General features: G+C 39.6%; 1 protein-coding gene across 1 annotated transcript in view; it reads left to right on the forward strand.

Annotated features, from left to right (window-relative positions):
* wdfy4 (WDFY family member 4) overlaps positions 1-23,798 on the forward strand; it is a 104,335-nt gene that overhangs the window by 2,542 nt on the left and 77,995 nt on the right. The window contains exons 3-11 of the mRNA XM_062996169.1: positions 5,287-5,398; positions 6,246-6,352; positions 8,742-8,876; positions 8,964-9,153; positions 15,355-15,544; positions 17,468-17,628; positions 20,448-20,909; positions 20,990-21,091; positions 22,290-22,480. Of these exons, the coding sequence (XP_062852239.1) occupies positions 5,287-5,398; positions 6,246-6,352; positions 8,742-8,876; positions 8,964-9,153; positions 15,355-15,544; positions 17,468-17,628; positions 20,448-20,909; positions 20,990-21,091; positions 22,290-22,480 (1,650 nt within the window). The remainder of the gene's footprint in view (positions 1-5,286; positions 5,399-6,245; positions 6,353-8,741; positions 8,877-8,963; positions 9,154-15,354; positions 15,545-17,467; positions 17,629-20,447; positions 20,910-20,989; positions 21,092-22,289; positions 22,481-23,798) is intronic.

Genomic DNA, 23,798 nt, shown 5'->3' on the forward strand with positions numbered 1-23,798 from the left:
AAGCCCGCAAACAGTTTGCTGAAGACAAGCAGTCCAAGAACATGGATTACTGGAATGCCCTGTGGTCTGATAAGACCAAGATAAACTTGTTTGGCTCAGATGGTGTCCAGCATGTGTGGCGGCGCCCTGGTGAGAAGTACCAAGACAACTGTATCTTGCCTACAGTCAAGCATGGTGGTGGTAGCATCATGGTCTTGGGCTGCATGAGTGTTGCTGGCACTGGGGAGCTGCAGTTCATTGAGGGAAACATGAATTCCAACATGTACTGTGACATTCTGAAACAGAGCATGATCCCCTCCCTTGGAAAACTGGGCCTCATGGCAGTTTTCAAACAGGATAACGACCCCAAACACAACCTCCAAGATGACAACTGCCTTGCTGAGGAAGCTGAAGGTAAAGGTGATGGACTAAACCCAATTGAGCACCTGTGGCGCATCCTCAAGTGGAAGGTGGAGGAGTTCAAGGTGTCTAACATCCACCAGCTCTGTGATGTCATCATGGAGGAGTGGAAGAGGATTCCAGTAGCAACCTGTGCAGCTCTGGTGAATTCCATGCCCAGGAGGGTTAAGGCAGTGCTGGATAATAATGGTGGTCACACAAAATATTGACACTTTGGGCACAATTTGGACATGTTCACTGTGGGGTGTACTCACTTATGTTGCCAGCCATTTAGACATTAATGGCTGTGTGTTGAGTTATTTTCAGAAGACAGTAAATCTACACTGCTATACAAGTTGTACACTGACTACTCTAAGTTATATCCAAGTTTCATGTCTATAGTGTTGTCCCATGAAAAGATATAATGAAATATTTGCAGAAATGTGAGGGGTGTACTCACTTTTGTGATACACTGTACATGTAGCCCTTAAATGCCAAATATTTACTATGCACAGATCACATCCTCAAAAATGCCACCATACAGTGTTATATGCAGGGAGGGTAAACAATCAACGACTTTTGTTTTTGTTTGTCTGTTTTCATTTGCGCTTATTTAGTCAAAATAGCAATTGTATGGCTGGGCACTGATGTTGGTCAAGAAAGCCTCAGTTCATTCATTTTAAAGCAGTTCAGGGCTCTGTGCAGGCCACTACGGTTTCCTTAAACCAACTTTTCTTCATGTCTTTATAGACCTTGCTTTGTGCACAGGGGCACTTTAAAGCTAGAACAAGAAATTATCTTCCCAAAACTTTTGCTGCAAATTTATAACATATAATTACTTTTATATAATTGATTAATTACACCTGTTTGCAATTGTTATGGCTGAAACACATACATTTAAAAAATTAGAAGGCTTGTCCCAATACTTTTGTCCATATTCACATTTTCAGCATAAAGCAGACACTTTTATCCAAAGCAACTTACAGTACTGTGACAGTATACTGTTTAAGTAGTGGGGTTAAGGGCCTTGCTCAAGAGCCCAACAGTGGCAACCTTGTAGTGATGAGGCTTAAACCAGGGACCTTTCAATTACTATTTCAGTACCTTAACCAGTACGCTACAACTGTCATGTATACAGTGTATCACAAAAGTGAGTACACCCCTCACATTTCTGCAAATATTTCATTATATCTTTTCATGGGACAACACTATAGACATAAAACTTGGATATAACTTAGAGTAGTCAGTGTACAACTTGTATAGCAGTGTAGATTTACTGTCTTCTGAAAATAACTCTTAATTAATGTCTAAATGGCTGGCAACATAAGTGAGTACACCCCACAGTGAACATGTCCAAATTGTGCCCAAAGTGTCAATATTTTGTGTGACCACCATTATTATCCAGCACTGCCTTAACCCTCCTGGGCATGGAATTCACCAGAGCTGCACAGGTTGCTACTGGAATCCTCTTCCACTCCTCCATGATGACATCACGGAGCTGGTGGATGTTAGACACCTTGAACTCCTCCACCTTCCACTTGAGGATGCGCCACAGGTGCTCAATTGGGTTTAGTCCATCACCTTTACCTTCAGCTTCCTCAGCAAGGCAGTTGTCATCTTGGAGGTTGTGTTTGGGGTCGTTATCCTGTTGAAAAACTGCCATGAGGCCCAGTTTTCGAAGGGAGGGGATCATGCTCTGTTTCAGAATGTCACAATACATGTTGGAATTCATGTTTCCCTCAATGAACTGCAGCTCCCCAGTGCCAGCAACACTCATGCAGCCCAAGACCATGATGCTACCACCACCATGCTTGACTGTAGGCAAGATACAGTTGTCTTGGTACTTCTCACCAGGGCGCCGCCACACATGCTGGACACCATCTGAGCCAAACAAGTTTATCTTGGTCTCGTCAGACCACAGGGCATTCCAGTAATCCATGTTCTTGGACTGCTTGTCTTCAGCAAACTGTTTGCTGGCTTTCTTGTGCGTCAGCTTCCTTCTGGGATGACGACCATGCAGACCGAGTTGATGCAGTGTGCGGCGTATGGTCTGAGCACTGACAGGCTGACCTCCCACGTCTTCAACCTCTGCAGCAATGCTGGCAGCACTCATGTGTCTATTTTTTAAAGCCAACCTCTGGATATGACGCCGAACACGTGGACTCAACTTATTTGGTCGACCCTAGCGAAGCCTGTTCCGAGTGGAACCTGTCCTGGAAAACCGCTGTATGACCTTGGCCACCATGCTGTAGCTCAGTTTCAGGGTGTTAGCAATCTTCTTATAGCCCAGACCATCTTTGTGGAGAGCAACAATTCTATTTCTCACATCCTCAGAGAGTTCTTTTTACACCTGGGACCTTGACACATGACACCAGGGAGGGACAACGACACATTTGGGCACAATTTGTACATGTTCACTGTGGGGTGTACTCACTTATGTTGCCAGCTATTTAGACATTAATGGCTGTGTGTTGAGTTATTTTCAGAAGACAGTAAATCTACACTGCTATACAAGTTGTACACTGACTACTCTAAGTTATATCCAAGTTTCATGTCTATAGTGTTGTCCCATGAAAAGATATAATGAAATATTTGCAGAAATGTGAGGGGTGTACTCACTTTTGTGATACACTGTATGTATTGTATGTACACACAGTTGCAGTTGGAAATTTCCAACACAGCTCACTTTAAAAAGCATTATGGTAGGGCGCCTAGGTAGCGCAGCTGGATATTCAACTAGCACACCAGTGCAGAGATTCTGAACTCCATGGTTTAAAACCCGGCATTGCCACCGGTCAGCTGGGTGGGCATAATTGGCAGTGCCTGAAGCAGATACTAATTGGCCACCGTATCCGCAGGGGTTGGGGCCGGACTATGTGTGGGTGGGTGGGCCTTCATACGCTGTGTAAGGACCCTAATTGATGGAAGAGATGCCTGTGCAGAATGCAGGGGCGAGAGGAGAAGGGCTGTGCAAGTTTCAGAAGAGGCGTGTGCAGCGGCATGCTCTCTTCGGATGCAATCCGGTATCCCTCAGCAGTGGAAGACAAATTGACTGCGCTAAATTGGAAGGAAATGGGGAGAAAAAAACAAGCATTATGGTGAAAATAAATGAAAATATACAAAAAAAGTAAACAGCATCAGTCATTTTTCCCTGATAACCTCTAACAAGTGATTTCAATAAGTACAAACAAGCTGCTTTTCATATCAAATAATTAAAGCATCAACTGTTTTTTTCGCCATGTCTCGAATTTCCCCCATGGGGATCAATAAAGGAATCTTATCTTATGTTACCGAGAACCTAATCTTAATTTACCTGTTGAAACTTTTTTGTTTCTCTTAAAACTTTGAAGTATTGTTGTTCATTTAAGAGTTGTGACACTTTAAGCATGTTAATCAGCTCCCTAGTTTCTTAAATCTAAGTATCAAAATAATACTTAGATTTAGAAATATATAAATAATTGTAAATAATTATCTAGAAATTGTATTAGAACTGCTGGGTAAAGATGCTTATGTAAAAGGCTTTATAGAACCGCATTCCAAATGAGATTTATTAACACACATAACCTGGGTGGTCTATAAGCTTTGAAGAGAGAAAGTATATTCTGAAAGAGTCATGTGAGATTGTAGAGAGAAGTTGCTCATGCATGCTGCTTTATAAAAGAGAAATGAAAGATCCATCTGTGTTTTGAAACTGAAGTTCTCTTATCATAAAAAAATTAAACTTCCACTCTTTACTTATAGGCAGGGCTTTAAACTTCAGCTTTGTAGTTTACCATTGCTTATGGCTAGTTCTGTTTCAAATGTAGTAGCCAATCAGCATTTTCATGCCTTAACTGTGTGCACAAAATACATTAAATAAATAAATACATACATAGATTTAAACAGTTTTTTTTTTCATATCGGTGACTAATTTCATATTGTGAAGCAACAAATGATGGGATTGATTGTATTACTTTTATAAAACTTCTCACACAAATATAATGTATGTCACCATTTCTTCACCACATTTGGTCTATTACATCTTTTCTGGGATGAGAGTAGATCATGAGTAGATCATGTTGTAAAATCCCGACAATCATCTGTCAATAAAGAGGAAAATTATAATGCTGTGCAGTGAAAACATGTGATGGCTAAGTTTGTTAATTAACCAAGTGACCAACAACATACAGAATTTTACATTTGAAATTTTGACTTCTTTTGGATGTTAATTATTCTAAAAATGTTTTTGTCTTTGACTTATTTTATTTGTTAAAAATGTTAAATAATTTGAGTTTTTGGAAAGACAATATGTGCTGGGTCTTTGAATTGGCAACATTCAAGCTACTTTGTTTTTTAGCCATTATAAGATCGCGGTCAGGACAATGGAAAGGTTATTTTGTATCATTGTCCTCTTGAAACTTTGAAACACCAAATTGCATCCAAAAATCAACTTTCTGGCTGATTTTTTGAGGTTGTTCTGAATAATCAAAATGCTTCTTAATTATTATTACAGTTTTTGCAAAGAAAAGCCCAGCACATAATACTAATTTAAAACAGTAGGTACAGTGTTGTTGGGTTAAAATAAATATTGCAAAATTCCAAGAGTTTTCTAAGATATCATTTATCATTTATATCATAGAATTGTTTGCCTGTGTATAAAATAGGCCTATCAAACACAATTCTGCATTTAGTTGGTAGTAAAAATATGGGTATACGGTAATTTATGTCCACATAGAGGTTGTGTTTCTGTTTGTGAGACGTGTAGAAATGTATAAGCTGTGTGGAAAGAGGATTAAGCCAAACCATCAATGTTTAAAAGCAGGGAGGTTTTATTTTATTTTATTTATTTAGTTAGTTATTTGATGTTTACATACTTCTATTTAACTTCTTTAAAAGATTTCAAATTTTTATGTCTGTGTTGTTCATAAGGTATCAGAGAGCAGTAGTGTCACTGAAGACTTAGTACTCCAGGCTTTGGCCTCTCGGATTGGAACGATTCTGGTGCTTCATGTACAGAAACGAGTGGCAGAACGACCTGCAGGTATACCATTCTCCTTTATTTAGCTGTGTTAATGCTGATCAACTGTTTTACCTCATGGTGAATCATCTTGTAGTCAGACGTGAGTGGGATGCTTTAGGGTGTTTATAGCAACAAACAAGATGACTTAAAGTGGGAGTTGGTACAAGGAACAAAACTACTTCCCTTTTTTCTAAAGATAGAAAACAGTGGGTAGTGGGTAGTAATACACAAAGTTCAATAACATAATACCAGAAATCTAAAATGATTTATATTACTTCTGTAATATACAATCTACTAACTACTAATATACTACTGTGTGGAGTTTGCATGTTCTCCCTGTGTCTGCGTGGGTTTCCTCCAGGAGCTCCGGTTTCCTCCCACAGTCCAAAGACATGCAAGTGAGGTGAACTGGAGATACAAAATTGGCAATGACTGTATTTGATATTAAACTTGTGAACTGATAAATCTTTCTGTCATGAATGCAACCGGAGTGTGTAAAATATGACATTAAAATCCTGATAAATAAATAAGAATTACTTGTAGGTGCAAGATTTTTTTGTATAGTAAATGCAAAATTCAAAATGATTAACTGTATTTTTAGTTTCTTTACTCCACCACTCAGTGGTGTTAGACATCTAGTGTTAGACATTGTGTTTTACCTCTTCAAATTATGATTTAATACAAGGATACAAGAGTGTTTGTGCTAGATTGGCTTTAATAAATAAATACAACTATAAAGTTCATACAGTTAATAATAAATTTGTATTATCATTTTAATACTGTCCCAACTTCTCTGGAATTGAGGCTTGTAAATAAAGTTATAATAATGATTAACTGTCTATTTTCTGTTTGTATTTGGTTTCGAAAGAGGAAGCACGACATGACTTGGAGCAGTTTTTCAATCAAACAGAACAAGGCAGCAGCAAAGGATGGCTCCTGTTGAAGTCCTTATCTCTTTTGTCCACTAGTGACACTGTAAGTCCTACATACTTATTCGTCTGCCATTGCAATTGCAAGTCAAGTCAAGTCAAATGTATTTATATAGCGCTTTTTACAATGGACATTGTCTTAAAGCAACTTTACAGAATCCAGGACCAACAGACAAAAAACTCCTATTGAGCAAGCCGAGGGCGACAGTGGAAAGGAAAAACTCCCTTAAAATTACAAGAAGAAACCTTGAAAGGAACCAGACTCAGCAGGGACCCATCCTCTTTGGGTGGCCTGGAGGATACTTTAAAAAAATAAAATTTACACAAATCATACAAACACAAAATTAAATTGAACTGAAAGTTATAGAAGTTAATGTTCAGTCCAGTCTGTGATAAAGTCCAATTCTGGACAAAAATGCATTAATGCGCTGGATTACAAAAACAAACAAAAACGTGCTTTATTCAGATGCCGGTAGTACGAGTAAAGAAACTAAAAATACAGTCAATTGCAATCATAATAATATAGTAATAATAACAGCTCTGCAATGGATTGGCTCTCAGTGTTTATCTTCAAAACCGGACCTGCCATCGGTTAATGAAAAAGAAATTACATTAAATTAACAATAACAAACTTTTTTACTTTATAAAAAAAGTCTTTTACAACTTTTTTTTGCAATATGTTTTCCTATGGACATACTGTTTACCTGACTGTTTGTTGGCAGACCCTAATGGCAGACTGAAATGTCATATGATCAATGTTCAATAAAAATATCTTTTCATGCATTTTGCCCTTTTGCTTTATCGTCCTACTTCAATGCTGGCATGACATGTAGCCTACAACATGACTAATACCCATAACACTACTTGACTTATTTTGCATTACACTGTTTTTACCATAAATGGGGCAAATCAGTGTGAAGCAGAAGATAAGGGTAATTTAAATCTTGCCATTTTATAGGTATTAAAAAAAGTACTTTATAAAACAATACAATATTAATATCATATAACTTATCCTGTTAGATCCTTGTTTTTATTATTAACTCAGTTAATATTATTTAGTGTCAAATCCGACTTCTGGTGACCATATGTGTACTGTTTTACCAGAACTACTGTTTAGATCTTCAGGCCTTTTAATGGCTCATTCATTATTCCTCTGATTGTATTCATTCATTTTATTACTGGCCATTTTCTTCCTCTTTTACCTTAGACTCTTCTAAACCGAAATTGTCTTTTCCAAACATTGAATTGGTTCTTCTCATAATATGCCCAAAATAAGAGAGTTTTACTTTGGTTATCTGGATTTGAGAGAAAGGTACAGATTGATTTGGTCAAAGCTTCATTTGTTTGTCTACTTTCCCATTCAAGGTGCTCTTAAATTTCTTCACTAACACCAAAGTTAAAAGGCATCAATATTCTTGCCATCCCTTTTTTACTGTCCAGCATTCACAAACACTTAATAGCACAGAGACGATCATAGTCTGGACAGTTCTGATACTGCTTGGAGAGAAAAATTGTTACATCTGAAGAACTATTCCAGTTTTATTATTCTATTCTGTCATCACTGTGGTATATTTTCTGACTGCTAGATCTTTTGCTATTAATAATTAATCCAGTTGGCGAAAGCTATCTACCACATCGACATCTTTGCCATCAGTGCTAAAGTTTCCTGTTGTCATGACTTTTGACTTTTTCATATTCATCTTAAGTCTCAACTTTTCACTCTGTTCTCAAACTTTCCTTATAAGGACCTTCAGGTCTTCCTGATTTTCTGATGTAAGTGTTGTGTCATCTACATTTTGAGGGTTACTCATGTTTCCAGTCTTACAGTCATTATATGTTTAGCGTACATGTTGAATACGAAAAGTGACAGAACAGGGCCTTGTTTAACTTCTTTCTCAATGTCATAATTTGAACATTGATATACTCTGGTATTCCCATCTCCCTGAGTACATTTAATAATTTTGTGATGTCAACACAGTTGAAAGCTTTGTTATAGTAACTGAAGCATGTTAGCTTCCCTCCCATAATCTGTCACCTGGAACCTCATAGTAAAAAAGTCCTAGGTTTGATTTCCAGATGGAGCGGTCCAGATCCCTTCTGTACTTCCATAAGCTTCACATAGAACTTAGAGGTGGGGAAGTGGTTACCAGTAGCTTCTGTTTATTGCTAACACATTGTTCTACAGAGAGTAGTAGTTCTGTGTGTTGACATTTTTGGTTCACAGGGGCTTGACTTCTTGGACACATATTGTAATTTAAGCCAATGTTCCAAATGCCCTTTGACTAACCATGAGAATTGCCAGCTGACTAAACAGAAGAAATGACTTTTGAGTACCTCAATAAGTAGTAACTTGACTAATTACTGCATTAAAATCTACTGAGACCAAGGTGAAACCAGGCAAATGCCATCCTGATGTTAAGAACTCCTTTTCACAGGCATTAAATGCAGCACTTGAAACTGGACTGGCTGCTGCTTTGGTGAAGTGCCTGTATCTCTTCGTAGCTCTTCCATCAAGAAAAGCCAGTGATAAGGAGAACGAAAATTGCTCATTTCAGGAGATACTAATTCAGGTAAGTAATTTCTGTGTGTGATTTCATACCAAACTGTACATTAGCTATGATGTGTGAGCGTATGCATGGGTATGCTGTGGTCCTCAGGTGATCCTGCAGCTGTGCAGGCAGGTGCAGTTTGTAAAGGAGCTGGTAGAGACAGAGGAGCTGCAGTGTGTAATCATCGCTCTTACCTCACTTTGGGATCAGTGCAGCTCATCATGGAGGAGACAAGCCTCCCGAGTGCTCAGAGCTGTGTCAGCAGCTCAGGTTCCAAGCACTGTTCCAGCATTGCAAGGTCAGCTTTCCTCCCTTACACGTCTATACAAACTACAAACACACACACACACACACACACACACACAGTGTTGTTGTTGTGTGTGAGAACACTTTGGAGTTTTACAATTACTGACTGTAGTCCATCTACTTCTCTACATACGTTTTTAGCCTGCTTTCACCCTGTTCTTCAATGGTCAGGACCCCCACATGACCACCACAGGGCAGGTATTATTTAGGTGGTGGTTTATTCTCATCACTGCAGTGACACTGACATGGTGGTGGTGTGTTAGTGTGTGTTGTGCTGGTATGAGTGGATCAGACACAGCAGCGCTGCTGGAGTTTTTAAATACCATGTACTGTCCACTCTATTAGGCACTCCTCTCTAGTTGGTCCACCTTGTAGATGTAAAGTCAGAGACGATCGCTCATCTATTGCTGCTGTTTTAGTTGGTCATCTTCTAGACCTTCATCAGTGGTCACAGGACGCTGCCCATGGGGTGCTGTTGGCTGGATATATTTTTGGTTGGTGGACTATTCTCAGTCCAGCAGTGACAGTGAGTGTTTAAAAACTCCATCGGTACTGCTGTGTCTTATCCACTCATACCAGCACAACACACACTAACACACCACCACCATGTTAGTGTCACTGCAGTGCTGAGAATCATCCACCACCCAAATAATACCTGCTCTATAGTGGTCCTGGGAGAGTCCTGACCATTGAAGAACAGCATGAAAGGGGGCTAACAAAGCATGCAGAGAAACAGATGGACTACATTCAGTAATTGTAGAACTACAAAGTGCTCCTATATGGTAAGTGAAGCCGATTAAACGGACAGCGTGTGTAGAAACAAGGGGGTGGTTTTAATGTTATGGCTGATCGGCGTATGTATAGCATTTAGCTGAATGAGCTGAATATATCTCACTGCCTAACTTCACAAACGGGCACAAATTTCCACAGACACACTCCAGAATCTTGTAGAAACACTATCCATAGGAGTAAAAGACTGGGAAACCTCAAAAAGGTTTCTGTGTGGAGTTTGCATGTTCTTCCAGTGTCTGCATGGGTTTCATCCGGGAGCTCTGGTTTCCTCCCACAGTCCAAAAACATGCAAGTGAGGTGAATTGGAGACACTAAATTGTCCATGAGTGTGTTCGATATAATCTTGTGATGAATCTTGTGTAATGAGTAACTACCGTTTCTGTCATGAATGTAACCAAAGAGTGTAAAACATGACATTAAAATCCTAATAAACAAACAAACAAATACTCCAAGTTATGCATCTTGATGAATTGGCGTTTGATATGTAAGATGTCTTCTGCTATTAATTTCAGCTTTTAAAACTCACAGCTTTTGTTGAGACTGTAACTATTCTGTAAATCTCCTGTCCATGTATCCCTTTTATGACCACTGTTTTTCTCTGCTGAAAATGTATGTCCATGTTTGACAAATGCACCCGTGATTTGTACACACACATTCACACACACACACACACACACACACACACACAAAACAATGTACACACTTGAACAATGAGTCTGTAAAAAATAGTAGCTTTTTGTTCCCTGTACACTTGTTGTTCAAACACCCACATGTTTTCACTTCTTCTGTTAGTGTTCATATTTGGTTTTCTGTTATGCAGTCGCTATCTGATACCTTGTGCAGATTATGAACTGATACAAGGTGTATCTGGCCATGTGCCTTAAACAAGTATAACCCCATTTCCAGAAAAGTTGTGATTAAAAGTTGTGATTTTTAACCTTTTTTAAATCAACAGAATGGATGTATATAACAAAAAATGGAATGAAGTTGACCAAACAAAACATGAAATGACTTGGTTTATACTGTCTGCCATGAAATAAAAGTAAATATACAGTGTATCACAAAAGTGAGTACACCCCTCACATTTCTGCAAATATTTCATTATATCTTTTCATGGGACAACACTATAGACATGAAACTTGGATATAACTTAGAGTAGTCAGTGTACAACTTGTATAGCAGTGTAGATTTACTGTCTTCTGAAAATAACTCAACACACAGCCATTAATGTCTAAATGGCTGGCAACATAAGTGAGTTCACCCCACAGTGAACATGTCCAAATTGTGCCCAAAGTGTCAATATTTTGTGTGACCACCATTATTATCCAGCACTGCCTTAACCCTCCTGCGCATGGAATTCACCAGAGCTGCACAGGTTGCTACTGGAATCCTCTTCCACTCCTCCATGATGACATCACGGAGCTGGTGGATGTTAGACACCTTGAACTCCTCCACCTTCCACTTGAGGATGCGCCACAGGTGCTCAATTGGGTTTAGTCCATCACCTTTACCTTCAGCTTCCTCAGCAAGGCAGTTGTCATCTTGGAGGTTGTGTTTGGGGTCGTTATCCTGTTGGAAAACTGCCATGAGTTTTCGAAGGGAGGGGATCATGCTCTGTTTCAGAATGTCACAGTACATGTTGGAATTCATGTTTCCCTCAATGAACCGCAGCTCCCCAGTGCCAGCAACACTCATGCAGCCCAAGACCATGATGCTACCACCACCATGCTTGACTGTAGGCAAGATACAGTTGTCTTGGTACTTCTCACCAGGGCGCCGCCACACATGCTGGACACCATCTGAGCCAAACAAGTTTATCTTGGTCTCGTCAGACCACAGGGCATTCCAGTAATCCATGTTCTTGGACTGCTTGTTTTCAGCAAACTGTTTGCTGGCTTTCTTGTGCGTCAGCTTCCTTCTGGGATGACGACCATGCAGACCGAGTTGATGCAGTGTGCGGCGTATGGTCTGAGCACTGACAGGCTGACCTCCCACGTCTTCAACCTCTGCAGCAATGCTGGCAGCACTCATGTGTCTATTTTTTAAAGCCAACCTCTGGATATGACGCCGAACACGTGGACTCAACTTCTTTGGTCGACCCTGGCGAAGCCTGTTCCGAGTGGAACCTGTCCTGGAAAACCGCTGTATGACCTTGGCCACCATGCTGTTGCTCAGTTTCAGGGTGTTAGCAATCTTCTTATAGCCCAGGCCATCTTTGTGGAGAGCAACAATTCTATTTCTCACATCCTCAGAGAGTTCTTTGCCATGAGGTGCCATGTTGAATATCCAGTGGCCAGTATGAGAGAATTGTACCCAAAACACCAAATTTAACAGCCTTGCTCCCCATTTACACCTGGGACCTTGACACATGACACCAGGGAGGGACAACGACACATTTGGGCACAATTTGTACATGTTCACTGTGGGGTGTACTCACTTATGTTGCCAGCTATTTAGACATTAATGGCTGTGTTGAGTTATTTTCAGAAGACAGTAAATCTACACTGCTATACAAGCTGTACACTGACTACTCTAAATTATATCCAAGTTTCATGTCTATAGTGTTGTCCCATGAAAAGATATAATGAAATATTTGCAGAAATGTGAGGGGTGTACTCACTTTTGTGATACACTGTAAATAACTGTTTTTTTGTCTTTTTTTTTGCATTTCCACGCTGTCCCAACTTTTTCTGGTTTAGGGTTGTTAAAACATGTTGATTTTTTTTTTTAATGAATTAACTATGGAAAAATTGAAATTTCTTGTACACAAAGGTATTTAAACCCTTATAAAGGCACCTTTTGCACTATTTCCAGCTGCATTTTCTTGGTTATGGTCTCAACAATGTTTATAATCCTGGATTTGGGCAGTTAATCCCATTCATAGAAGTGTACAAAAAGTAAAAAAGGTCTGAAAAGTTCTGTCCTGTGTTCTGTCCTGGGCTGCACCCTGGACTCAGTGGAGGCAGTGGGGGAGAGAAGGATGATGGCCAAGCTGTCATCCTTAATGGACCCAATGCATGAGACTGTGGCAGCACTGGGCAGCTCCTTTAGCGGCAGGCTTCTTCACCCACGTTGCTCAAAGGAGAGATACCGTAGCTCCTTCCTACCTTCTGCTGTCAGACTGTACAACCAGCACCGCCCCAAACGCAGATAATCACCTCCATCACAATAATTCACATGGTTTTTAATATTCTTTGAAGTGCAATAACTTTTTAAATATGTGCAGTACCTGCTGTACCTGCTGTACTTTGTGCAATACATTTTAATAACTGTGCAATATTTGGATAACTTTCTTTAAAAAAACTGTTTATATTTTTGTAATTTTTTACATATTCTTACTTTCTACATTTTAATATATGTGTACATATGTGTAAACACTTTGTATTTTTTATTTTTATATTCTTGAAAGCTGCTGTAACACTTCAAATTTCCCCCCGTGGGCAAGGACGGATTAAGGATAGTCTGGGCCCCTGGGCAAAGAGTTGTGTATGCATTCAAACGGTGGTTGAGACAGGACACAAGTTTGTCAATGACAACATTGAAAGTTTCGATCCGAAACTTGTCCTTTCCGTTAAATGCTACACCTGGCTCTGCACTATCATCAAAGAGGTCAAGCCTGTTCTCTTTACTTTTTTGTACCTTTAAAGCTAGAGTGACCACTGGTCTCTTTACTGTTGTTTATTAAAGGGGAAACATGAAACTAGTCAAATGGCTTGTTGTTTTCACATAAGTGAAATCACACCCTTGGCCAAATTCACTCAATTTAATCGGTGTCAAAGATAGCATTCATCAGACAAATTGCTTGTCTTAAATTTAAATAATTGCTAAATTAATTTGTGTCTCTGCGCTTAAGAGAAATTGAACATAATAATTTTGAAACAATACAAATTCAGAAACATTAAGTAAGGGCCTGAATAGCATATTTGCAACAAAACGTCTGTTATGAAATATGGTAGCTTGCCTGGCAATTTGTAGGTCCCTAGAAAGTCAAGGAGCCATGGTAAACGAATTCTATGGAAGTCAAGGGCCCCATAGCAGGGGCCCTCGTGATCAAGGGCCCTCTAATGGTATGCCCTGCTCTTCTCTAGGGCCCCCTGGTAGGGGCTCTCATAACCAGGGCCCTCTAAAAATATGTCCCCATCTTTCCTAGGACCCCTAATAGCCAGAAGTCGAAGTCAGAGCAGTGCCACAATGCCTCATCCATTTTCATAAGGGGCCCAAAAGCATGGCTAGGGCCCCCAAAAGCATGGCTAGGCCCCAAAAGCATGGCTAGGGCCCCCAAGAGGCCCTGGGGTCAAAGTCCCTAATAGTCAGAGGATCCTTAAAATGGAGGGCCCTCGGAAATAAAAATATATTGTATCATAAATGTTGATAGGCATCGCAAAATGTTTTGGGCCAGGGCCCCCCGGGGCCCCCTGACCTCAAGGGCCCCTGGGCGCTGGCCCCACTGGCCCGGTCAGTAATCCAGACATGCCCGTGGGATAATAAAAGGCTATCTTATCTTATCTTATCTTATCTTATCTTATCTTATCTTATCTTATCTTATCTTATCTTATCTTATCTTATCTTATCTTATCTTATCTTATCTTATCTTATCTTATCTTATCTTATCTTATCTTATCTTATCTTATCTTATCTTATCTTATCTTATCTTATCTTATCTTATCTGAAAACTCACTAAATCCACTGTGCATCGCCATATCATCCTACCCTAATGAATGGAAAGTGTCAGTTTGCACTCATCTCCAAACACATTGATCTTGCTTATAGTGGTGCATGGCTTCATGTATGCTGGATACACATACCACTACCAAGTTTTGCTGATTATGTAACATTTGTTTGCAGTCACGTATTGTTTGCTCCAGAGGGATCAGTATTTGACATAATCTCATTATACATGCAGCCGTCTCATTAAAAGCATGAATAGAAATGTTGTATTCTTAAATCAGTGCTTAAAATCTGTTAGCCTGACTTGAAAAAAAAAACAGTTTATAGCCAGAAACCTAGCAGTGTGTCTGAAGCAAAAAGTGGGTTAATTCCTCCACAGTAAAAGACTTATATCAAATTCTAGACATTGTTTATTGCAAAACTGTTTAACTGCAAGCTTGTGCAAGCTTGTGTTTCTAAAGTAAATGAAGTTATCCTTCACCAACATGTATTGTATTTTACTTTTATTTGTCACATACAGGTACATGGTATACACACATGGTATAACTACCAGTGAAATGCTTTTACAACTGCCCGGTAGTTACACTGTAGTGTAATATCATGTACAGTTGAAGTAATAGTCATTACATTACCTAATTAAGTTTTCCTGGTGCTTCAATATTCCTGGTGATCTTATGAACTTTGTCTTTCAAAAATACTCTATTTTAATAGAATTTCTCTCTTTTTTCTTTAGCCAAGAACTGTATTAAGATCTGCATTCAAAACATGCTGAAAATGAGCGAGCAGGTTGCTGGGCCGGTTCTAGCTGAGGTGGCTGTAAGTGTGTTCAGCTTTGTGAGAGATTCGTACCACATCACTCCAGCTCTTTTCGAGGAGTTTGAGAACAATGATGGCTACATGGTCCTTCAGGCCATCATGGCAAGGTAGTTCATCATTCATTGTTAACTAATGTTTAATGTATTTACACTTTGGTTTGTCTAAACCCCGAGAAAATCCTCTTTGGATTGAAGTCTGTGAGTTTAAGTCACTGTGAGTGAGGTCTTTGTTGAAAGTCCTGGGACTTTTCCTCTGTTCCCCTCTTGCTTCCTCTTGACAATTCCTCTAAATTTCACAGTGTTCAATAATAAAGGAGGCTGTAATGAGATCAGTGGTAAATTGAACTCAATCTTATTAGCGGTCATATTTGCACTCTCTCCAACTGAGTGTGGACTGAGTGTGTAATTCACAGCAAGGTCACTGCAGGACAAACCCCCCCCACTTCCACAGTCGTACTCATTGTTTACACAGCCATGGTCATACTCGCTGGGAGTGTTGCCAGGAGTGGAATCTAACATCCACCTGAGAGAAGTGCAACTGTCCAAGTTTCTCTTTTTATTTAGTTAAAGGCTTGCTCATGTTTTACAGTCAACTTGAGTAAAACATAACATCTTTATGTGCATTATTATAGAGCTGGTCTTCCTTGCAGCTCTAACAGTCTTTCCTTTGGAAATTAGAATAGAACAGAAAATAACGCCTTTATTTGTCATATATACTGTACATATACAGTACAATAAAATACTTTCTCTACATGTTCCTGCTTGTTTAGAAGCTGTGTGTAGGGGCAGCCACTGTAAGGAACCCCTGGAGCTGAGAGTGTTAAGGGCCTTGCTCAATAAAAAGCTAGGATTCTAACCCTCAACCTTCCAGTTAATAACCCACACCTCTACCAAGTGGCTGGTCAGCATTTTATTTAAGCTATCTTACAAGCCAGTTAAGTTCTTCCTCACTACCAATAAGCCACTACCTTATGTTCTCCACTTTGTGTGTGGCAGTATTGTCTAGAAACAGGAAAACCGACTTGTAAAAAGCACACTTTTTTATACATTTTTTCAAATTTTCTCCCGATTTTTTAGCGTGTCCAATTTGATACCCAATTCCGTTATGCTTCCTCTCTACTGGTGCTGACCCCCGCCCTTACTGAGGAGAGCGAACTGACACGTGCCTCCTCCGACATGTGAGCAGTAGCCGACTGCGTCTTTTCACCTGCACAAGGCGACTTCATATGCGATCAGCCTTGTGCACGAGAGACACACCCTGATCAGCGTTATTCCTCTACTCTGTGCAGACGCCATCAATCAGCCAGCAGAGGTCGTAATTGCATCAGTTATCCGGCCCCCTCCTTGGATGAACAACAGCCAAATGTTGTTCATATAAGCCGCCCAGCCCATGTATTCGAAATCCCAGCTCCGGTGTGCTAGCGTAAATGGCCAAGCACGGTTTTTAATGTAATTAAATAAATAGCTGGACATGAGTAGTAATACTTGTATTATATTACATATTAAATGTAATACTTTACATTCAGTTAAGTTATAAAAGAAGTTGTATTTGTACAAGTTGTTTTAATTAAGAATATATTTTATACATTTTATATTTATTTTATATATATTTATGTGATTCAGTATATGTGGTTAAAAATATGCCTGAGTGCAGGTTTTGATTCATTCTTTCCTTAAATTAGATTTCACAATTTTTTGTGTTATGAAATGCTTATGTATTGTTACTGTGCACTCAGTTTGTGCACATATAAGCCTTTAAATACCAAAAATAAATCCTGTAAATAACTAAATTCCCAGGACTACTGTGTTGGCATAAGACATAGGGAGAGTGATTTAATATTTAAAAGCCTGATAAGAAATGCATTGATCCAGATTTATGTTTTTTTTTTTCATATAAATGGTTTAAGGGGAGATTAAAGCTTACAAATAACCCAGTTCTTTTACTTTTAGAAAGAGCAAAACATGACAAGAAAATGTGTTCTTAAAATCATTATGCCTGTTTACCTGTGACAGACATTAATTCTTTTTTAGGTGTGAGGAGGAAACAGCAGAGCAGCACTTCATTCACGTGAAAGACCTCCTGGACCTTATTGCCTCATTCACCTTGTTTGGCAAAGCAGAATTAAAGGTGGCCGTCTGTGTAAACAACCCCCAGCCTCCAGGCTTCAAATTTGACCCACCTCTGACCAAAGGTACAATACACCACACATCCTAACTCATCACTGCATCTCACTACCATCACCTCACGTTAACGGCACGGCAAAGGTAATTATGTCCAACATGATGAAGTGGAGCCCTTCTCGCTAACCCACTTAAGACTCCCCACATCCATTCCCCTCATCCATACCTCAGTCTACCATTCATCACCAAGCAGAGCACCTCACTCCAGAGACAAACAAACATGGCTCTTTTTTAAACTTGATTCTATTTGGCCTGATGTGATTTTAATTAAGGGTGAAATTCAATCACATTACCCTCCACTTACGTATTTATTTACCCTAAACATCAGTCCATTTTTATCCAGGGAGCCAAGCAGTCTTTTTCGACAGGATTATGTATACACCTGATTACAGGCCTCTATGATGTTTTTTTTTTATTCACGCGTGCCGAATAACGTAGTTTCAATCAATCTATGAAAGTGTAACCCAATTTAAATACAGAGTTTCCTGTGTATACAGGCCCAAAGGTATTTGTAATGTCATGGCACGCTCTCAGTAGATGTAAATCACTTTCTGACTTTGTCAAAACTGCATTAGAAGGCATATTTGTTTTAAAAATGACAAACAAAAGTGTAAATATTGTAAGAGCTGTCATTTTACTGCCCGTGTTTGACATTGGGTCAAAAAAGTAAGAAATCTCATAAGCTCATTTTGTTATGTATTAAACCCTTAAGGAATACTACAGCATTTTTTAACCGTATCACTAGGTACTGCATCTGAAGTGTATGTAACCCAAAACTTTAAAAACATTTTCCTGTATCAAGAAATTCACTGAGAAGTTTTTAAATCAAAACACTTAGAATGGATCATGGTTGCTTTCTTTTACTCCTGTTTTGGAAATAGATACATGTTGTTATATACATGTGTACAGTATAATTTAATTATTTTTATGCATGTCTCAGTTTGTTTGGAAGCTAAGGACAGAACTCAGGGTCAGCCATTGTATGGCACCCCTAGAACTGGGGAGGTTAAGGTCCCAACAGTAGCTGCATGGCAGAGCCAAGACTTGAAACCCCAACCTTTCAATTAATAGTCCAAAGTTTAACCCAGGCAACAACTGTCCCAGTACAAGATTTAAAAAAGAGCTCTGGTTACATTTACAGTAATGTACTGTTTTTGATTTTGTTGGTATCTGTCTGATACCAACAATCTGTATGTGGGTCAGACAATATATCTGTCTGACCCATGTACTGTCTCATATGCGGGTCATGATCAGAGATGTTCACAAGTCACAAAATACGAGTCTGAGTCAAGTCACGAGTCTTTAGGCTAGAGTCCAGGTCACGTCACAAGTCTTTAGGCTAGAGTCCAAGGCAAGTCACAAGTCTTTAGGCTAGAGTCCAAGGCAAGTCACGAGTCTTTAGGCTAGAGTCCGAGTCAAGTCACGAGTCTTTAGGCTAGAGTCCGAGTCAAGTCACGAATCTTTAGGCTAGAGTCCGAGTCAAGTCACGAGTCTTTAGGCTAGAGTCTGATTCAAGTCACGAGTCTTTAGGCTAGAGTCCGAGTCAAGTCACGAGTCGTTAGGATAGAGTCCGAGTCAAGTCACGAGTCAATATAATATACACAAAACATATATTGGCAAATGTAGCATAGAAATAAGTTCAGATAAAAAACAACAGATTAGCGACTGTATTTTGCCGTTTTACTTAGTGCCTTTACTTTTGCAAATTAATGTAATTTCTGTAACAAGAAGGTATCAGTTAAAAGCTTAAACTTTTCCCTGCAAAACAAAAGCGCTCGATAAATCACGGCACAGCGGCCAAAATCCAAAACACAGCAAAAAAAATCATAAGCACTGCTTACCTTAGCTTATGTTCTTCCAGATGCTGTTAAATTTATAACTGCGTGTCCCATTAGGAATATAATCTGTTATTTTGTAAATGTGTGCCTACAATTAAAAACCTCCAAACTTTTCCCGGTTGTGAAGTAAAACACGAACTTGTTAGAAAGCCAATCAAGCGTTTCATTGACAATCATCTGTGTGACGCAAACTGAATAAATGCAAATAACAGCATTTCTTACTAAAGATTTAAATAAGAAGGTCTGATGGGTTCAGAAAGTGGTCTTTCAACTATTAGCGCCAATTCTGTTGGAGCGTTCCATTCACCTCAGCTGTTCCTGTGAAGTGCACTATGTAGGGTATTCCACCATGTTAAGTGAGATTCCAATCCAAAGGTAACGAAAATGTTCAAATGAAGTGAACTTCAAACTGTGTAGGGAGTAGGGAGCAACACTTTATCACTACGCCGGAAGCTGTATTACAGAGTAGAATATTTATAATAACAATTATATATACAGTATATTTATATATATATAAAATTGTCACACGTATCTAATGTTAACACATGCTGATGCTAGCGACTCTTGTTGTTCACGAGTCATTTTTTGCGAGTCATGAGTCGAGTCCGAGTCATTTGAAACGAGTCAGAGGTCCGGATGAGATTACTTGGTTTACCTGCTGGTCTAGCTTTTTTCATTTAGAATGCTGCTGTTGTCCTGGTCCTAAACATACCAAAAGTTTACTCAGATAACTGAAATGACCTCACTGGCCTCTTATTAAAGCTTTCTTTCTTTCTGTCAGCTTAAAACTTACTTGGCATTTTTCTCTGACCTCTCTTCCTAACAAGCTGCATTTCCCAGCCCATGGAACCACTGCTCACTGGTTGTTGAGTGAGCACTTGTTGATGAGATATGTTAATGGAGACTGCTATAAGGCTGTATTATATTATATATGTATTATATATTATATTATATATTTTGTAAGAATTTAATTGTATCATTTTATTCCCCAGGCTCAGCAGTGAAGAACCTCAGAGCATTTAGGATCCTCCAGTCCTCGTTCTTGCGTTCGGGCAGTGCGCTGACATGCAGTCAGATCCTGAGGACAGTCCACACAATCTGGTCATGGGACAATGCCAATTTCTTCTTACTGGAGTGGACACTGCAGTCTTTGGCTCAGCTGGCTGACTGTGCCTGGCAGAAGCCATCAACTGTACACAGCCTTTTCTTTGAGCTGATAGAAACTGTGATCTTTCAGCTCTCCTACATCCCCCACGATACATTACGGAAGGTACAGTCCGTACTAAAGGAGGGCTCATCGCAGGCCTTTAACTTGGCTGCTCTGAAGTGTTTTCATGGACTAGTGATGCGCAGCAGTTTATTATCTGAAGTCCTGAGTGATGGTGGGCTGATGGAACTGCTGTTGGTGGAGCTTAGACGTCGAGCTAAGATACTAAGGAAAGCGGGAATTACAGGTAAAGTCTGTGTTTTTATTCATCTCTGTGTATTAAAAGTATATGAATGATTGCTAATTTGTTATTTGGCTTGCATATAGTGAATAAGAGTGAGCTGAGAGTGGAGGACTGCGAGCGGCAGCTCACCACCAACATGCTAAATGTTGTCGCTGGCCTGGCTATGAGATCCATCAGAAATACAGGTACTGAGGGGGTGCATTGAATTACAGTGTGAATTACCACCTCCTTGTTTCTAAACTCACTGTCTATTTTATCAGCTCCACTTACCATATAGAAGCACTTTGTAGTTCTACAATTACTGACTGTAGTCCATCTATTTCTCTACATACTTTTTTTTAGCCTGCTCTTACCCTGTTCTTCAATGGTCAGGACCCCCACAGAGCAGGTTTTATTTAGGTCGTGGATCATTCTTAGCACTGCAGTGACAATGACATGGTGGTGGTGTGTTAGTGTGTGTTGTGCTGGTATGAGTGGATCAGACACAGCAGCGCTGCTGGTGTTTTTAAATACCGTGTTCACTCACTGTCCACTCGATTAGACACTTCTACCTAGTTGGATCACCTGGTAGATGTAAAGTCAGAGACGATCGCTCATCTATTGCTGCTGTTTGAGTTGGTCATCTTCTAGACCTTTATCAGTGGTGTTGGCTGGATATTTTGGTTGGTGGACTATTCTCAGTCCAGCAGTGACTGTGAGGTGTTTAAAAACTCCATCAGAATTGCTGTGTCTTATTCACTCATACTAGCACAACACACACTAACACACCACCACCATGTCAGTGTCACTGCAGTGCTGAGAATGATCCACCACCTAAATAATACCTGCTCTGTAGTGGTCCTGGGAGTTCTGACCATTGAAGAACAGCATGAAAGGGGGCTAACAAAGCATGCAGAGAAACAGATGGACTACAGTCAGTAATTGTAGAACTACAAAGTGCTTCTATATGGTAAGTGGAACTGATAAAATGGACAGTGTATGTAGAAACAAGGAGGTGGTTTTAATGTTATGACTGATCGGTGTATGTAACACTGAATCCTATTCCTGATTCATTTAAATTATAGCTAAACAAGTCTAACAAATCAGACTAAATATTTCACAGTTTGATTTATGTAGGCTTAAAACTTATAGGCTGGATATGCATAGAGATTTTTCTGAGTTTGAGGGTAAACACAGAATGAGGAAGTGTCAACGAGGTGTTCAAGAAATGAAAAAAAGAACATAATTATCTGGCTAAAAATATCCCCCCACATTTCTAGAACACTCCTCAATTTTGCATAAAATAAGTCACCCCATAGCCACAGTTTAACTTATATGTGAATAATACTGTACATTCTCTCTCAAATAAATAAATAAATACATTCTCTCTTTTCATTGTATCAGTGTCTATAAGGGACTTAGGAATGATTCCTTATGTAAAAATCTTCCTGGATGATGAGCAGTATCGTGGTCCGGCTCTGTGTATCCTGGAACAGCTGTCAGAGATGAATCCAGAGGAGTACATGAGCACGGCTATAGGAGCTCTCTGCTCCTCCACTGAGACTGAACTGCATCTCAAACAGGACCTGCTGCAGGTATTGTACACTAATTTCTTCTTCTGATCTACTATTGTATATTATTATTATAGAATACATTTTAGGGCAGCACGGTGGGTAGCACTGTCACCTCACAGCAAGAAGGTCCTGGGTTCGATCCCCAGACGGGGCGGTCCGGGTCCTTTCTGTGCAGAGTTTGCATGTTCTCCTCGTGTCTGCGTGGGTTTCCTCCAGGAGCTCCGGTTTCCTCCCACAGTCCAAAAACATGCAGTCAGGTTAATTGGAGACACTGAATTGCCCTATAGATGAATGGGTGTGTGTATGTGTGTGTAAGTGTGTCTGCCCTGCGATGGACTGGCGCCCCGTCCAGGGTGTTACTGTGTGCCTTGCGCCCATTGAAAAGCTGGGATAGGCTCCAGCACCACCCAACCCCCCCCCACACACACACAAAACCTTAATTGGATAAGTGGTTAAGACAGTGAGTGAGTGAGTGAGTGAATTGCCCTATAGGTGAATGAGTGTGTGTATGTGTGTGTAAGTGTGTCTGCCCTGCGATGGGCCAGACACACGTCCAGGGTGTTACTGTGTGCCTTGTGCCCATTGAAAAGCTGGGATAGCTCCAGCTCCCCCCCGACCCTAATTGGATAAGCGGTTAAGAAAGTGAGTGAGTGAGAGAATACATTTTATGGCCCCAGGGTTGCACAGCGATCTGTTATATTCTATTATAATATTCTATAACTATTTTGATATCTGTGGGTCTATTTTCAGTATCTGTTTTTTTCCCAACACATCTTTTACATTAATACTATCTTGACAGAATGTGTGTTATTGTAGCAACATCCACAATCAAGCCTTTTCAAGGATCTGTCCTCAACACCCAATTCTCAAGACTCAATATCTAATTGTCACAAATTATTAAAGCTTAAAGCATAATAAGAAAGTAAATTTATTATCCTTGCTGTTGGGGGCCTGATTGGATTAGAACTTAATTCAGACTGATTTGCTAATATATGTTTAGCTGTTAACTCACACTGGATTTGATTAGGATCGCAGCCTGTTGGTGGGACATTATAATAATTATTATTAGATCAGAGAATGGGAAGTAAATAAAATTAAACATAACAAAATCATCTGCATACTGCACCTCATTTTTTTTAGGTTGAATCATGAGTGACCTAACATAGTTGAACTAGTTTAACATTTGCATTTAGCTTGACAGAAGACTTCTTATTTTTATTTTTATACAAATGTAATTGTATAATAAACACTGATCAGCCATAACAATAAAACCACCTCCTTGTTTCTACACTCACTGTCTATTTTATCAGCTCCACTTACCACATAAAAGCACTTTGTA

This window comes from Trichomycterus rosablanca, chromosome 5 (assembly GCF_030014385.1).
Source record: "Trichomycterus rosablanca isolate fTriRos1 chromosome 5, fTriRos1.hap1, whole genome shotgun sequence".
NCBI lineage: Eukaryota > Metazoa > Chordata > Actinopteri > Siluriformes > Trichomycteridae > Trichomycterus > Trichomycterus rosablanca.